The sequence below is a fragment of the Chiroxiphia lanceolata genome, chromosome 11 (genome assembly GCF_009829145.1).
Source record: "Chiroxiphia lanceolata isolate bChiLan1 chromosome 11, bChiLan1.pri, whole genome shotgun sequence".
In the NCBI taxonomy this organism is placed as follows: Eukaryota; Metazoa; Chordata; class Aves; order Passeriformes; family Pipridae; genus Chiroxiphia; species Chiroxiphia lanceolata.
In genome coordinates this window covers 18,623,024-18,641,832 of record NC_045647.1, presented here as the reverse complement: position 1 = coordinate 18,641,832, position 18,809 = coordinate 18,623,024, and the positions used below count along the sequence as shown (strand labels likewise).

At 38.2% G+C, this 18,809-nt stretch overlaps 1 protein-coding gene across 21 annotated transcripts in view; it reads right to left on the bottom strand.

Moving 5' to 3' along the window:
• ATP2B2 (ATPase plasma membrane Ca2+ transporting 2) overlaps positions 1-18,809 on the bottom strand; it is a 410,328-nt gene that overhangs the window by 87,464 nt on the left and 304,055 nt on the right. For all 21 annotated transcript variants that reach the window (XM_032698697.1, XM_032698692.1, XM_032698702.1 and 18 more), the window contains 3 exons: positions 9,852-10,109; positions 8,749-8,874; positions 2,760-2,885 (listed from right to left, as the gene is read on the bottom strand). In XM_032698697.1, coding sequence (XP_032554588.1) covers positions 2,760-2,885; positions 8,749-8,874; positions 9,852-10,109 — 510 coding nt within the window. The remainder of the gene's footprint in view (positions 1-2,759; positions 2,886-8,748; positions 8,875-9,851; positions 10,110-18,809) is intronic.

The window sequence follows — 18,809 nt, the reverse complement described above, 5'->3', positions numbered from 1 at the left end:
GTGCTCAGCCTATGACCTGCCATCACCTGGTTAATATGCACATTGATCTGAGTAGAAACGTTAAATTTTCTTGTCTTTTATATGGAAATGGCAAATATAGCCCTGGGGAGAATAATGGGTTATTTTAAATGTAAAGAATGGATGTGACATATTTCCTGGTTTGTGGTGAAACGAAAAAAGTATTAGAAAACAAACACTTTTTGTTTTCTGTAATTATCCACATATTAGAGGAATTGGTGAAGAAATATTTCCTAACAGGAAAGTGAAAAACTAGAGGAATATTTTATCATTTTATTGTGTTTTTTTATACCGGAGTCGGGAAAATTAGTCCCTACAAATAACAGATAAAACTAATTTTGTTTTGTTTCTGTTGGTGAATTGCTCACAACAGAACACAAGTCCTACAATGAATCCTGACTGAGACTCTCAAACTTCTTCAGCACTTGCCCCACAGGGGCTGTTTGACACCGTACTGGTTTGTTATTCCAGAAAAACGGTCTGATTTTATTTACAAATTGGAGGAGAAAATAAACAGCAGAGAGGATTTAAAAACACACCCTGGGTAAGTGCATTCATGAAAATTTCAATTGCAAATTTGATTACTGTGATGCCAACGACTTCAAGTGGTTTTGTTGCTCGGGCTTGCTTTTCATTCCATTCGGATGCCCGCACTAACCAGCACAGCATGAACTGCTCCCAGCAAACCATGGACTCCAACATTTAATACTTTGTAATTTACTTGTGGAGAACAGCTGATTATTCAAACTCAGCATTAAGATTTGCAACACCAACGATGCGTGCACACTAAAATGATTTGCCACCGACAATCCTGTTGATTCGAAATCACTCTTTAATTTTAAACTTGACTGATTCGAAGACAATTATTTCAATCAGTGGTTCGCCCCTGATTTGCACCAAAGCTCACTGGCTAAAAGCCTCAGCCTTCTGTTTGATACGGTACAATTCTTACTCTACCTGGCAGCTGCTGTCCATCCTCCTGTTTCCCACCTGAATGATGATTTTTACACAATGTTAGTGAACAATAAAAGCACACGCCCCACACAGAGTAAAACAAGCACTTATGACTGGCAGGATTTCAGAGAATTGTAGGTTTATGTTATTTGAGTTTGGGTCTCCATACACAACCAGCTCTACCCGAGCACAAAGCTGCCAGCAGCACCAGAAAATGTGGAGGAATTTTCTGTATTATATATTTTCTATATTGGATTCAGTGTCTGCATCCAAAGTTCCAACACGTCTCCGTAAAAACTTCTGTCCCTGGGTTGTGAGTTATGACTATACTGTGTTACTCTGCCACCCCTGATTTCTTTTTCCCTGTTTCTCCAGGCTATCCACAATGAAACCTGAGGGAACCACCAGTGTCCTGAGCAAAGTAACATCCAGAGTCCAGCCCAGTTAAACCAAGGAGCTCAGCTGCCATCATCAGACAGGGACTGAAGCTGCTCCTTCTCACCTACAACATCCCCAAACACCACCAGAGCAGATGCTGCCAGAAATCAAAAGGTATAGAAGCCTTTCTCCTACAGCAAGAACAAACTCTAAGATACTGTTCAAAACTAGCCTGACTTAAAAGACTTTTACTTTCAGTCTCTCTCTCTTTAATTTTCCTAGACCTCCCCGTGTCTTGCAGGAATTGGGCATTTCTGTGCAGAAATTAAATGGTAAACGTTTCACAGGGTCTTTCATTAAGTAAAAAGGGATTTCCTCAAAGCAAAAGGAAGCCAATGGCAACCCCTTGTTGAATATATTCAGAAATGGAAGCCATAGGCCATGAAAACCATATGAATTTGGCTTTCCTATCTATATTCCTATCTACTTTCCTATCTATATATCCTATTTTACTATACCAAGTAGAATGTTCACAAAAGCTGTGACTATTTCTTTTTATTAATAGGGAGACCCACTAGAAAGAGCAGAAATATCTAAAAACCCCATATTCATTGGCCCTTAATTCTGTCTGAAAGGTAAATATTCTCAGGACGGACTTGGAATGAAATTCTGAAAGCAGAACAATTTACAAGACTGTGAACAAAAACTGGAAAGGACAGACATTAAACCATATTTCTGTTTGGTGTGCAACCCATAAATTAGCAGTAGATTGTGACATCACACTATAATAAGGTGAAAAGTCTAAAGAGGCTCCTTGATTTCATTAACTGATGAAAATTAAACTGTCTGCTAACATTTACTGCTACATTCTGGTCTTTTACTATTCTTAGCTTGACCTTTACACCTTAAGAAATCAAAATGCCTCTAAAGTCAGTCACTGACATTAAACAGCTGGGCTGGTAAAAAAACCACATCTTATCTTTATTTTATTTTTGAAGCTCTAAGCAGCTATTTCCATGGCTAAGAGGGTTTTTTTTTTCCTGAAAAAAAAAAAAAAGTTACATGGATATAAATGCACAAGAGCCAAACCCTGGCAAACTGCAGGTGAGCATGGATTCATGTAGAGAAGCCACGGCAAAGGGAGCATGCCCATGGATCCCCTTGGATTTAATTATGTGTTGGGAGTTTGCAATTTCACACTGGAAAAACATCTTGTTATCCAATGTATTTATTGGTTAACAGCTTCTGCCGTTTTTCTGTGTGACATGTGATGGTAAAAACGTGTCCAAAAAAAAAAATAAGAAGGAAGTTTTAAAAATCATATGTATTTGTCAAGAATGGAGGAGAGCTCTGGCTGCACAAAGGCAAAGAGCTTTCTTAAGAGCATCCTTATGTGTCGTGGAATTTACCTTTCTTGTCTTTCTTTTCCTCCTCTTCCCCTCCAGCACCCAGCAGAGTGAAGATGATGCCAGTTTGAGAATTCACCCCCACAGCAGTTACCAGCATTCTTCCAGAACCTTCCATGACATGGGTACCTGAAAACATGCATTATAAGTTACATACAACTTCAAGAAAATAAAATTAGGCAAGACATCTATGATAGTACCCAGAGCTATTTGTTACACTTTAAAAATCTATACTGAGGGAATTATAACTACATAACTAAAACAATCTCTGTTGTATATTACCCTCGAGCAAGAATCAGTCTGCTTTAGGCCTCACATCCATGAACCAAACACATCAGATTCCCTTTTTAAAAGAAATGTCAGTAATCAAGTTTACCTCTTGGAACATAACAGTTTAGCTTCACACAGCTAATTCTTGTAACTTTGGAAATCTTTTTCCAGAGTTCTGCAAACGTCCCTCAGGGACTCCAGTCAAGATTACAGTGCCTGGACAATTACATGAACAAAACAAAAAATATGTGCAATTTCTCTCATCTTTCTCAGTTATGGTTGACTTTCAGGCATAGGAAAAAGTAGTTTTGAAGACAATTTTACGGCTTTAAGCTTGACAAATCAACACAGCAAAAAGTATTTAAGGAGATATTGAATTAAATCAGGAGATTCCCAAATGGCAAGAAGAATATTGAAAACAAATTCAGTATGAGAGATTTCTATTGGTCTAAATCAAATTGACAGGGACATTGAGTTTTTCTGTTTAACTAGGTAAGGTTAAGTAAATTCCTTATGAGTAATATTTTTTGCTTTATTTTATATAAATTATTTATAGCTTTTATTGGTATATTGACTCAAATGTTAGATGCACCTCAGATAATGGAAACCCTCTTAAAAACCTTTAGCTATGGGTTGTGGAAACACACCGAAACAGAAATTTCTGACCAAAAAAATTTTGATTTACCCTTTGGAAAAATTTTATAACAGAGATTTGCAAAAGGTCAGTCAATGCAATTGCACACTGGCTATTTCTGAAAAAAAAAATAAATAAATTGTGAAATGGAACAACCTGTTGTTATCACATGTATTTAAGGCCAGTTACTAAAAGCTTGGTAAAAAAACCCCTGTCACTGTGTCACAGGTACAAATACACCAAAGATGGCATCAAAAATGACAGAAAGGTCATTATTGAAGTAATATTCGAATATTTGAAGTGACATATCCTTAGCAGGCAGTGAATTTTAAAAGACAAAAAGCTGATCTGTAGTGCTCCTATGAAATGGGTGAAAAGAATATATAAAATGACCAGAAACTTCTGACAGATGAAGCTATTAATTGAAATAGACTTTATATTTTATTCTTTATTAGTAGAAAATTATGTTCTGTCTGTTCAGTGTAAGGCACTGTGAGAGCACAGAGAAAAAGCAATAATTTTCAGAGCAAACTAGGAGTGAATGTTTACTGGGCTTGGGCATTTCTTTAAATACTCTTTCCTGTATGTGAAGAAATAGTTTGGAAACTAAAAAAATAAGAGTGTAAGACACAAATCATAAGCCTTGAGAAAAAAAATCAAGTACTGCTTGTTGGGTTTTAACTTATTGCTCCTTAGATCCTCACCTCACTCAAAAGAATACAATTAATTTCTCATTTAGAATCCCTTCAGGCATTCAGATCAACTAAAGCCATAGAAAAACCTTTTTTTCTCTCCCTTTTTTTAAAAAAAATATTGAATTCATTCTCATCTATACAAATTTATTGATTTATCTCAAAAGCTGAAAAAGGGAAGGATATATGGATGTGTCCTTAAACAGATCAATGTTTTGCATATGTATACACACACACTTGCAACACACTTTTTTTTAAAATTCCATTTTTTTAGTAGTGGTCAATAAGTTGCTGTGCTAGAACATAGTAAGCAATGCAACTATCTATTTATAATCAAAATATCTTTCTCTAAATAATCAAAATCTCCCATGTTCTTAAAAGGAAAACAGAAACACAGATTAGAGAGAACATCTGTCAACACTGAGCCTAATTTGAGAGCACAAATATCTCATCAGAACACTAAGAAAATTTCGGCAGTAATAAGCCAAATAAAAACAAAAATGCACTAATGGCCAGATGTATTTAAACAAAACAACAACAACAACAACAAAAAAAAAGCATCAGATCTTTTCAGTGCATTGAGAACTGGGTCCATGACTCTCTGAGATAAAATTTGATTCCTTAAGAAGTCTTTTGTTTTCAGCAAAACATCACAAACATACAAATTAGCACTGCCACACAAAATAAAGGTAAACCAAGCTCGATTCAAGCCTAAAGGAACAGAAAAGATCTTTAAAATCCAGCCCAGCCTTGGTTGTACCGGTTCAGACAAAACAGAAAATCTCTGAAACTTCACTCAGAAATTCAGAGCAACCTCCTTTAGGATGTGTCACTATTTAAAACACATTTTAATTAAGAGCTTGCTGGTTGTATTGATCTGTTTTGTTGTAAGGAATATTCTTCTGTATTGGACTGAAAAGGTGGGCAGAAATATCCTCCAAAAATGTCACACACCCCCCTGATGGATATCCTCTGATATAATTCAGTTGCTGTGTTTACCTTGTGTTACCCCTAAAAAACCCCGAGTCTTTACCTTTTTTAATATAATAGTGTCTTTTCTGTCTTTTATTTCCCATTTTGGAACCATGTTCTTTGTTGTCTCAGCATATAACATACGCTATAAACCCAGCTTTATTAGGAAAACGTGCCCCCACATTTCAAATGTGCATTACCTATGCACACCTGGAAAAGGCAAAAATGCCTTAACAGAAATGCCTTTCTGAACCTTTTCTTAATGTTCAGGTTTGCAAAAGTGTCGAGGTGCACAGAAAAGCTTGGTTTAGAGCAGGTATTAATTTATCACCAGATTATGTTCCACGAGTACTACGGAAAAATTCTTCACCACCTGAGCTGAAGCAAAGAGCTGAACCTCCTTCCACCTGCCTGGAAATGTCACCATTTAAATGGCATTATAATGGCATTAATTTGGATGCACAATTAGGCTCAGTGACTTCAAACAGCTATTGTTATACAAATGGAACTCTGGAACGGCTGCATGTTTTTCACTTATCTGTACAATAAGCTTGTATTTACACTTCTTGTTGAACTATTCTACTGACTTCTTTCCCTCTCAAGACTCCATGGGAGTAAAATACACTCTTTAACATGCAGAGTACTTAAGTGGTGAACATTCCAAGATGGAAAAGGATGACTAGTTTAGCCAGGGAGGAGAGAAACAGATTAGATGGATCAGGAACCTATTGCAGCACATATTTTTCAGACAAAAATCCAACTAAATATAAGACTCAGAAATTCCCAAATCTAATAATAGTACTGGTGTAATAGATTGGAAAGAGGGCTGAAAAAAACCAAGAAAAGCAAAGCAGAACATGCCAGTTTGTGAGTTTGATACTGTTTTGCTACTTCCAGCAAACTTTTGGGGAACAAAAATTCTCTATGGGCATCTAAACAACTGGTTCAGTCACTGCAATTAGTAAGTGGTGACTGAAGTTAATAATACAGTGAACCAACCATCAGAATATCCTCTATGAAAAAAAAAGAGTTTTCCAGAAAAAAAAAAAATCCCATCTACAAATAATTTAATATATCCAAATATTTCAGAACTTTTTAAGTGAGGTGCTTGGTTCTGAGATTCTGCTCAGAATATTTTCTGGGTTTTCTGGTAGGGAATTAAGATTGAATCAGAACTATTTTTTTCCAGGCAATATCTGGCCCAATTCCTTAATTAAGCTTCCTTTTTATTTCCAAGACCTAACAAAGCACCATGACCAAGAGATATCTTTGGTTTATTTGTTCTTGATTAAGCTCTGTTTCCTTTCTTTCAAATCCCTGTTGCACATTGATGGAACCAGACAGTGCTAAAAGTTCAGTCAGGGTGAAGTAATGTTCTGCCAGCCTCAGTTCAGTAGAACTACACTAGGTGAGCTCCTTTATCCACCTCCTTCATACCTTCATCAAATTAATCTAAATAACTGGGAGAAAAAGGTGCAAGAAGTAAGCCTCCTAAGGTATTTTTAATGTTAATTAGTAGAATAAGTGGTACCCCAGAATACTGCAGTGTGTGCAATACTGAGACTCCCACTGAAAGCTTCTTTATTTAGGACTGGTGGATTTCTGCCAGCTTTGAACTGTACCAAATTTAAAGGCCACATCAGGCTCAAGATGAGCAGCAGTTTGTTTCCCAAGCTGCCTTCCCCTCTTGGTTGATACATGTCCACCCTCACCGTGGAGAAGGAATGTCACCATAGTCTTATTTAAGTTAAAGATGTTACACAGTGGCTTGTGCTGCACCCTGCATGCAAATCCCTGCTAATGAGCTAAAAGAAGGGAAATATTCCAGCCAGAAGTGCAGTGGAACTATAGAAGAGAAGCTGCTTCTTTTGGTTCCAGGTACATCAGGGTCTTTATTGCCGTTTCTGCCCTCCTGGGTGGTGCCCCGTGTGCCACGTCCAGATGGAAATGAACCATCTGGTTTAGGCAGCACTTGTGCTCTTAGAATTGCTTCCCAAGTACAGCAAACAACTATCTGAATGATTAAACAGGACATTAAGCACAGAAACTCATTTAGTTTAATTATGTCATTGAAGCTGATTGAATATTAAAAACACTCTTTCAGGTGCCAATGGTGAAAATAATGCTTCCCAATTCTGGGCGTTTGTCTTCCACTAAATTTAGATTCACAAAACAAACTGTGGCTGTAATTCAAATGTTTCCTGTCAAACCTCAACTGTTTTCATTTCCAGCACACGATTATAGGGAGAAAAATGGCAAGTAACATCCCGACAATATTTGCCTTAATTCCAAAAGTCTGCCCTCAGATAACTTATTGATGTCTTCAGGTGCAAAGATAAAGAGGAAAACATGGGGTGTCTTTGATGCTTTTGCAGGGGGTTGGTTTGGGGATTTTTCTTTAAACAAGTTTTATAAAAATACAGGTCTAGGTCAGCATTAAATAGGAAATCAATTTTTAAACCAGGTCAAACCCACCCTAAAATCATGGTGGTTTCCAAGGTTTTGGATGAGTAACAGTATCCAGTGCATCAGCACTGGGATTACATCCTGCACTGTGTCTATGGAAGAAGGCAATTTCTTCCATGACAGATTCTCAAATCATCAATTCTATTCCTAAGCAAATAGAGTCCAGGGATTTTCTAACATGGCAGGAGTCAAAATTTATTAGGGTAAGTATGGAACAGAAGTGTGTGCAGTGTTAAGTAAAATATCACATTAATTCTACACCTCCTCCGTAATCATATAAGAAAAATAAAGGGTAAAAAATTTAACTCTGCATTAAACACATAATAACAAATTTCTCTTCTTATAGCAAAGAAACTAGAGTATTTGAAAAGGACTTTTTCAGTTTATAACACATTGATGATTGTTACATATCTGCAGGCTGTTATTTTGTGATCACATCCCAGCTGGAGTTCACTGAAAAATGACCTATTAGTACTAAAAAATTACATTGTTTAACTGATTTACTGTATAGAATTATATTTCAAAATACAAACATTACAAATAACTAGAATTTATCACAGGAGTGAAGCTCAAAATGGTTTAGTATATCCAGTTGCTTCTAAACGCATTGTATCTTTTTCTCTTTTACCTACTATACACAAGAAGTGTTTAAAGGCTTTGAAATTCAATGATTAAATTAAAAGTAACATACAATGAATTAAAACACTTTTTATTTCCCTACTTGATACTTTCCTTTTCCCCTGAAAAAGTTTCCTTACTCTCTGCCTTTACAAGTACCATGATCAGAAATAATTGCACTCCATCAAAAAACAACAACATCATTTAAATGACAAACAGACAAGCCTGTGATCAAAATATCCGTTGAGTCTGGGTAACCGAAACCTCCTGGCATGGAAAATGAAGACAAAACAAAACATGGGCAAAGCAGAGCACACAAGATAACTCAGCAATGATTTACCTGACAGCAGCATTGGGTCTTTGTCAACAGATTTGCGGACCTGGTCTGACTCTCCAGTCAAGGAGCTTTCATCGATTTTAAGATCATTTCCTTGAATAAATATCCCATCAGCAGGTAGGAGATCACCTTTGGGTAAGAGCATGGTAATGGAAAACCACTGTGCATTAGTAAGATGGTTTTTATAATTGCATAAGTATTTTAATTATAAAAGCGCGATTAACAACAACTGAATTAAAATTGAAGCAAAAGTGAAGGAATTGCCACTGTTTCTGTCCATATTAGCCATAGTACTGCAATGTTGTAGGGAAGAACGTTTGTATTTCAAGTATTTTTTGCTTAGTTCTGTCTGAGAATCAGGATGCCTCATATTTAGCCTAGGATGAACATCCTAACCACTGAGGTTTGGCAGGAGCAGTGCTCTTCATGACCAGGTTTCTCTGTCAGACTTCATAGGAATTAACAGTGGCTAATAAACAGTCGAGCTGCCCTTTCCCTTTCCCCTCTCAGGAAGCCCTTAAACAAGTCAAGGAGAAACTTGATGGCTGACAGAACTGGCATTTTGCTGGAAAATACCATGTCACACAAACACAGAGTACACAGAGTTCCTGCAAGAGTCTTCCACTTCCCTGGAGCACAGGGCATTCCCTATGACATGTAATTATCAGGCATCTGATCTGGGGGAACTTACAGGATCCACCTGGATCTGGAGCAGCTCATTAAGTGAGGTGAGCACAGAGGCTCAATTCCCTTTTACAGAGCATTTCAAAAAACTTCCTCTTATTCCTAACTGAATAAACCCCAAACATTTCAAACAGTGTAAAATCCTTCATGAACGAGAACTACCTTTGTATGACCAGTTCTTGTCCTGGCCAGTAAAAAGTGAAGATTACAACAACAAAATTGGTTTCCTACTCCAATTTTACAGCAGGTATATTAGGTTCTCCTTTTACCCTAACAGCCAAATGTAACCTTGCCATGCAAATGTTGACATCTCATAACCCTGTCTTTTAAATTACTTCCCATGAAGTGTGTCTGTCCTGCTGGAAAGGGAAAGGAGAAGAAATAAAGCCCATAAAGGCAGACAGCCAGTTGATAGAACTTACCATATTTCACCTGTGCAATGTCCCCCACTACTATCTCTGCCACTGGGATTTGGATAACCTGTCCACCTCGGACAACAGTAAACTTCTGCTCCTGCTCAATACGACTTTGGAGCCCACGGAACTGCTTCTCCTTGCTCCAGTCGTTGAAGGCAGTGACAAGGACAACACAGATAACGGAGAGTAGGATGGCAGCACCTTCAATCCAGCCAGCTTCAGCCTCACCTTCATCTTCAGCTCCTCCTGTTGCAGTACCACACCCTGCAAAGACAAGGCTGAGGATCAGTTCGGGGAAGGGCGGGTTCATCCCGAGGAAAACTTGCTGGGAAATGACAACGAGGTTAAGGAATGGAACTCCTTTTTCCAGGTACTGCCTGCCAGTGAAATATGGCAGGATGGAGAGAAAGTACAAATAGAGATGTCTGTGGAAAAGAGAAAGAAAAGAAATTAACAGAAATTTTAGCTCTTTTAACTTTTCTGCTGAACAACCCAAACTAAACCAATGGAAAAAGAAAGCTCCAATTCTGCTGTTTGATAGAAAGGTTGATGGCTCCATGTGAGCCATGAAGCATCTGCAGAACTAAGGATGACTTACTGAAAGGAGCAAGAAGGATTATACAATGAAAGACATTAATCAATGCAAGGCAATGGCATTTAATTAACATTAACCCCTCCTCACCCTAATTGAATTAAAAGGGATTCAACAAATAATTTTCAACGCAGTTTCTACATGTTCTCAACTAAACACTGTTGTAAGGAACACCTATTAAAAAAATACTGAGATGAACTAAGTATATTAGTATTCTATATTAGTATTAGTATATGTAAGTATTTCAGTGTATTAGGGAACACTGGGTAAATAATGGCCTAATATAAATTCATCAATCTTGCTTACAGAAGAAGATTCCAGATATTCCAGAGAAATAGTGGCATACTTATAGAACTGCAAGTACATTATTTCTGTCACAAGTAAAACAGTATTAAAACATACACTCTATGTATTCTAAACTGTTAATTCTGAATTACTTTATACACATCTGCTAATTATTTATTTCCGAGATGCAATTAAAATTTAAATAGACTGTCTAAATAGTATCCACAAAACAAAGCTGACATAGCTCTCCTTCTTAATGACAGAAGGTGTAAAAGAAATGTTGGACTAAAATCACTCAATCCAGAGATATCCCAACCGATGGAGAGAGATCTCAGCCTGAACAGCAGAGACTCCCACCCTGAGGGACCAAGGGAGAAATCTCCTCATTTTTCAGGAAGGTGGACATTTGCCATCCCTTTTCCACCTTCCCTAAGTACCAGGGAGTTTAGTACCTTAGCAACCGTGTCGCTTCCACCCATGACTAAGGTTTAATTTCAGTGTATTTGTCACCTGTCACTAGAGGGAATTAACAAGCAATTTGTATTTCTATTTTTGAGTTACAAAGACTTCCCGGTAACAAAAGCATCACAATTCCTTAACCAGCTGAGTAATTACACTTGGGTATGAACAACAACAAAATTACCACAAGTCAGAGGAAGAAAGATGAGGCTGAAATGCCTGGCAGAAAATGAAAATAAATGATGTTTTTGGCAAAGTTCTCTGCAGTTTGCATTTCGACTTCACCTGAGTGAAAGGCAAAGCCCACTCCCAAGAGCAGAGGCTCTACTAGCAGGGGTGCCCTTGGACTGATGACTCACATGAAGTACAAGAACCTCGCTAAAGAAACCATTTTTATAGCACTCAAGAAAGAAGTAACCTTTTGTAAATTCAGCACCTTAAGCTACTTAACACTAGTGGCAAATGCAACTTATAAGTCAAATCTGCAATTTCCTCCTCCAGCAGAACGTTACTTTTGGGAAGCACTAATCAGCTTTGCTCTGTTCAACATTAATCATCTTCACTGGTCTGTTAGATTTTAGATTCCTTTTCTGAATCAGTGGTTTCACTTTTGACTTGTTTGTGTTAAGTGCTTTCCTAGTACAAGCAATTCTGCTTTGGCAAATATAACATCAGAATTCACTATCAATACTTTTCATTCAATATGATTTAGAATTAAGTATTACAAATATTCTGCCTCTTAAGACCATACTTCCTCTTCTCTTTCTCACAAAAGAAACATGACCTGGTCCAACCACAATCAAAGACTGACTTTATTTCCTTTTCAGGTGGTTAAAATTTAGTCCAGTTTGTAGTAAAGTGCAAGGAAATGTTGTTTCCCATGGTGATCCCTTGGTCCAGGTTGACTGACACCAGTTTCATGCAGACTGGCCAATAAAGGTGGTGTTGAGCATTTCCACTGGGGGTTATTTATTTACTTTATTCTGTAGCAGACTTTCCACTGAAAGGCCTTGATTTCTGCACATGGATTACTGATAATTTATGCTGTGGTATTTTCTACAAAATCAAGAACTTATGTAATATTTACACAAGTTTTAATATGAGCTGAATCAGCACACCCCCCCAAAAAATCAGCCATTTGAAAGACACGAGCTGTGCTTTGTCCTTTGTTATAAGAATCCTATTATGGCTCTGGACATGTGTAAACTTGACAGTAATATTAGCTGAGTGGAATAGCTCTACAGCAAAAAGCTACCAATTTTGAGAAAGGAATTATTATTATTCCAAAGAACCAATAGGCCTGGTCTCTGCATATGAAATGTGTCAGAAAAACAAAATAACAGTGCACTTGGACCCTGGGCTAACACATTGCACCTGGAAAGGCTTGGAAAAGAATATTTCCAAGCCCCTTCAGGAAAAAAAAAAACAAAACTGATTTAGCAAAATCAAGTAAAAAATAAAAGTGTTCATTGATTTGAGCAACAAAGTTAACTTTGTGTTTGTGTATTGTCAGAACTGATCTCCATGTCAACACAAATAGTATCACAAAGCATGCAAATAATACAAGATGTTACCATTAAGATGAAAGGAATCATGTTTACCCGTAGATACCTCATAGATTATGCACAAGCAAAGAACATAATTCACCCTTCAGCTGAAAAAGATTATTTTATTACAGCTGGAAAAATGTTTGTAAGCATGGAAGAAAATCTGAAGAAAACAAACTGAACTGAGATCAAGCTCTCGGAAACAGCCCCTAAATTTGATGTGTTTCCACACCGATTAATAATTTATGATTAGAACCTCTAAAATCCTAAAAAAATTCTCCATAACCCAATGAAAAAAAAAATCTTTAATGCATTTTATTTCTTTTCCGTTCATTCAATCTGACAATGATAAATTCAGGTGGAGCAGAGGTATTTGAAGGGGAGGAAGAAATTCTAGGAGTGAGAGCCAGCAGAGCCCAGCACTTCCTTCTCAGTACATTTTGGGTTTAGAGGAAGCAGAATTTCAGCTAGTGAGGAATTTGAATATAAAGGACCAGATACCTCCCAGTTCAAGCAGCAGCTGAACAAGACCTTGGAGTATCTAAGATTTGTAACAATAATTCAAAAATGAAACTGCTCTTTTTGTGGCTCTGACCTAATAGAACTAAAACCAGGCTCTCCAAATGATCATCTCCAAGTTGGTCATCAGACTTTCCCAAAATTTTCCCTTTTTACAGTCCTACAGAAATGATTGGATAAAAGTACCAGATAAATTAATGCACATTGTTCTTGCTACAGGAACAAACTCTAGCAAATAACTCTCTGGTTCTTACAATAGCAAAGTTTCAGAACAGATTCTTTTCAGAACATAAATTTACCAACAAGCAGGATTTTAAAATGCAACCTGCCCTTCAGGAGATGACCTATCTGTCAGGAAACATTTTCTTGAACTAGGTTATGTTTTGACTTTAAAACTATTTTGAAAGTACTCACTTTTAATAGGAGAAAAAAAAAAGGGAAACTTACACCTCCATTGGTCTAAGTCTGTCAAATGTTTTCTTATATATATAAGAAAAACAGTTGGCTTTTAATTTTTCTTCTGCCATTATATCATACAAGGTTTTCTACAAATTCTAGAAGGGCTTCCATGAATTTACAGGAAGAAACTGTATTTATTCTAGGGGGAAAACCCACACATATTACTCAGCTATCCACTTATACTGTCTTATTGCAGTACCAAGAGTGACCCAGTATTGACTTTAGGGATAAGGAGAAAATAAGAAATATAATTAAGACACATGAAAGACAACATAACAATATACCTAAGTAACAAAATACAGTTTAAAGCATCTAATGTCTATTGAGAATGCTCATATAAGTTTTAAAAATTTGTGTTAGGGTCTAAGATTGCTGTTCTGCTTTCACTGATAGCACGGGGTTCTCAATGTCATCCAAAAATATGCCTGAGACTTTACTGGAATGCACAGATTGAAAGCATCACAAAAGAATTTTTAATATACATATGTGGGTTTTGGCAGGGTTTTATTCCAAGACAGTGAATTGTGATATACTCATTTTAAACTGTGTTTAACACAGGTCCTATCTGTCAGAAAACCCTATTCCAGAGAAGTAAACAAGTTTTGAATATGAAGCTCTTTTCTCCCATAACTCTGAACAAGTGCCATGTGTGTCATGCCTCAAAGTCTCATTGTCACAGGACAGAAAACGCACACAGGGTTTGAAGCTGATACTAAAGATCTGACTGCAAGTCAAGAACATAAAGGGCTGGGACTCCTTCAGCACAGAAAAAGCAGGTGAAACCATAAAATGGATCAGCTGATTCCAAAAGTGTGCAGGAATACACAGGTGAGCTGAACCCCCACAGAGTGGGAGGACCTGAAAGGGCAGCCTCAAAGAATACTCAGAAATACAAAAGGGGACTCAGGTGATTGTGCCCATAAAATACCTGAAAGGACGTTACCAGAACCTTGTGGAAGGAGAACAGAATTTTAAAAGCTTAAAATTGGACCAGAAATAGGTCAGCAAAGGCTGTTGAAAAAGTTTTCTATACAAGGGAGATGAAAGGAAGATAAAATCCAAAGGTAAGGAGGATTCAGGAGAAAAAGAATGGGAAAACACTGCAAAGCATCACAGTTATTCATTATTGGCCACAACAACCCCCTGCAGCTCCAGACTGGGGACAGAGTGGCTGGAGAGCAGCCAGGCAGGAAGGGACCTGGGAGTTTGGACTGACAGGAGGCTGAACATGAGCCAGAGTGTGCCCAGGTGGCCAAGAAGGCCAGTGGATCCTGGCCTGGATCAGGAACAGTGTGGCCAACAGGTCCAAGGAAGTGATTCTTCCTCTGGACTCAGCGCTGGTGAGGCCACCCCTGGAGTGCTGTGTCCAGTTCTGGGCCCTCAGCTCAGGAAGGACATGGAGGGGCTGGAGCAGGTCCAGAGGAGAGCAACGAGGCTGGGGAAGGGACTGGAGCACAAGTGCTGTGAGGAGAGGCTGAGGGAGCTGGGGCTGTTCAGCCTGGAGAAGAGGAGGCTCAGGGGAGACCTCCTCACTCTCTACAACTCCCTGACAGGAGGGGGGAGCCAGGGGGGGTTGGTCTCTTTTCCCAGGCAACTCTCAGCAAGACAAGAGGGCTCGGTCTCAAGTTGTGCCAGGGGAGGTTTAGGTTGGAGATTAGAAAGAATTTCTTTCCAGAGAGGGTGCTCAGCCATTGGAATGGGCTGCCCAGGGAAGTGGTGGATTCTCCATCCCTGGAGGTTTTTAAGGTGAGACTGGATGTGGCATCAGTGCCATGGGCTGGGAACCACAGTGAGGTTGGATCAAGGGTTGGACTTGATGATCTCAGAGGTCCCTTCCAACCCAGCTGATTCTAGGATTCTATGATCTGAAATCACAGCAACCTGGGTTTCCATCTCATCAGAGGCTGCAGCCATCTGGAACTATGGGCTCAAATCCTGCCCAAGAACCTGCCCAAGAGGTTTATGTACCTAATTACCAGTAAATTCAAAATTAGCCTGAGAAACCTACTCTACATTAGCAGTATTTTAATTGTATATAAAGGTTTAGAAGGGCAAAGACAAGGAAGCAAAGCATAGGATATATTAAAGTGGAAGAGAACTGTACGAAAAAACTTGAAGGCACTTGTGCCAAAAGGGGAAGGTGAGAAAGGAGAGGAGGATACACAGAAGCAAGTTAAAGCACTTCAGGAAGACAATAAGCAAGAAGCATCACTGTAACTGGCAGGAGAAAATAATTTGTTTGGTGTTATTAATCATTTCAATTCGGTAAAAGCCAGAAAGGGAGAAAGGAAAAAAAATAGAAAAAGGCCACAAATGGCCAGACAGCATCACCTGACAGATTCTTCCCAGGCTCATGTCCTGTTGGCAGCTGGAATGCTTTTAATATCATAGACACCATTTCAGTATATGTTTCTTATAAAATCAACCAAATCTGGGCAAATACAGAAGGAAGCACACAGGCACAGCACAGCTAAAAAGAATACCTGCTTAAAATTTCAACTACAGGAGAGATCCTTACAGCTGCTTTGAATAACATAATGATTATAATTACAAACTATACCATCTTCAGCTGCAGCACAGTAATTTTTAAATCAGAAAAAGTACATTTTTCAAAATCTGTGAACATCTGTATTCCTAAGTCCCAACCTACAGCACATACCTCTCAGCTACTCATTTCAACCTACACTTTTCTATTTTTAAGCTGAGAATACCTTGTGGCATTTAAATTCCCCAGGAAAATCTCCTAACGCCCCCAGAGGTAATTTTTTTTTTAGTCAGTCAAACTGGTTTTGTCATCAGAAAGACAACGGTTCCCATGATAGAAACTTTTTATTTAATCGCTTTCTCTGAAGACATTTTTCCTTCGCTGCAGCTCCAGCCCTGATTTTATTGAAGCAAATTGAGCAGCTCTGAGCTACAGCTTTTTCATTAGTAGAGCTGGGCTCTTATTACCAACATCACCAGTGATGTTACTGACTTTGTCAAATGTGTTTAGCCGTGTAAGAAAAGGAATAACCAAAAATTATGCAATAAATATAGTAAACTCCTCTCATGAACGAGGTTTTTTGAAAGCATAACGGATATTGTAATATTTATTTCTACAAAATACCTGGTTGTGTTGGATCGTTTGCCACAAAATCAGTGCAAGGAGTGATTGCTAGCTAATGATATTCCTGCCCCAAATCCTCCCTGTGACGATGCATCATGAGATGTTGAATCACTTCCATGAGGGCAGAGTGAAAGCAGTGAGACCACTGGCTGGCACAGCTCAGTGTCACCACAGAGCCACAGCTAAAGCAAAGGTCCAGAAATCACATGAACCTCAAAAAAAAGCAAAGATTTCTGTCTCTCTCACACTTTCCAAGGACTGAGTCAGCCGTGAAAAGCATTTTCTAGATCCTTGCAGTAAGTCAGATTGTGCCCTCCAAAACCACGTTTGGTTCTGCAACCGGCCCCACAGAAGGGATTTGCAAGTGTGAGATGCTTAAACCACACACATTTCAGGTTTAGGGGGCTTTAACATTCACTAAAAAGTGCTTTTTTTTGCTACATATGTGAAAACAGTATTAGAATTCCTCACTTTGTGATGCATCAATTCGTTATGTAAGGACTCCGTGGGGGCGGGGAGGGAGAAAAAGAGATCCTGTCCCTGTGGGTTAGTTATGTAACTGTCAACTTTAGAGCTCAATATTAAATATTTACACGTTTTCGACATATTTATGCAAGGAAACAAATCTGTAAGCCCTGAAAGCATATATATTCACCCATTCCTCAGCCTGATCACAAACATTCCTGAGCAGAGAAATGTTAATTAAAGTACTCGACTTCAAGAGATGTTGTTGAGCAAGATTCTTCTGCCTGGCCCCTCCAAGGAAATGTATTTTGGAAAGATCACTCAAAAGGATGGGATCCTCACTCCACCAAAGGCAATGGAAGAGAACAAGGACCAAGCAGCTGCTTCTGTAATATTTACGCTCAGTTTTACTTCCTTTTGTTGCCATAGAAAAAGTAGAGAAGGGCAAAAATGGGAATTTTCATCACAAGTCCTGTTCTTAGGGATTGCAAGGGAAAAATCTTGACATTGGGTTGCTACAGTTTTACTGAATATTGCTCAGAGCTAGAGATGTCTGTTAAATATAACCACAAATTCAGAAGGTAAAACACGGCTTTCAAATGTAAAGAATCAGACCTTGAAAGTTGTTCCCTGTGTTTATTAACAAGAATTCAAGTGCAGTTATTCAACCACACTTGCAAGGTCACGTCCTAGCTGAGTTCTACTTAGAGAATTTAATATTTCTGGAGAATCTCTTTCTGGAAAATATGTGAGAAGATTTTTTTTTTTTTTATTTCATCCCAAAGTTCTAACTCATTACCTCACATCCCCAGTCGAGGGTTAAGTCGTGCTTGGCAACCTGGAAATCTACCTAATGAGCAATATTTAACAGCAACCCAATTTTGTGGGTGATCTTCACAACTCTAATGAAGGGAAGGTGTCTGGAGGACTTAACTTTTTTTTCAGTCCAACGGAGATTTGTAGAAACCAGATGCAGGTCACTTTACATTATGAAATAATTATTTAATTTGCAGGTCCCCTGTGACACGATGTGCACATTTTGCATTTTACAATTTCTTAATGTGTTGTTCCTCAAGTCTTGAACTTAAGTCATTCCTCTGTCATTCCTTATTGATGACATCCAGTTGGGAATTTGCTCCCTAAGCACACTTTTTGTGGTGAACAGTATAGAATGGATAGCTTGATACAGTGGAGCAAAAACAGAATTCCACTTTGCAACGAAAATACCAACTGACACAAAAACCCCCAACTACTGTTGGATGAGCAGAAAAAACCTCCCTTTTTCTCTCTCATTCAAAATGTGAGGGGTTCAAAGGAAACAGGGGAAAGGGAGAGTCAGAAAGACAGACAGGCTGATTTTATGCCCGGCCAGAAAAGTAGGAAACTAAGAATCCAGAAGTTCATTATAGGGAAGATTTAGAAAAGATAATGTGTATTAAAATTTTAATGCAACCTTGAATAATCTAGAAGCATTTTAGAATATGGTAAAAACAAAGATTGCATCTTATAAAACAATCAGTGCAACATAT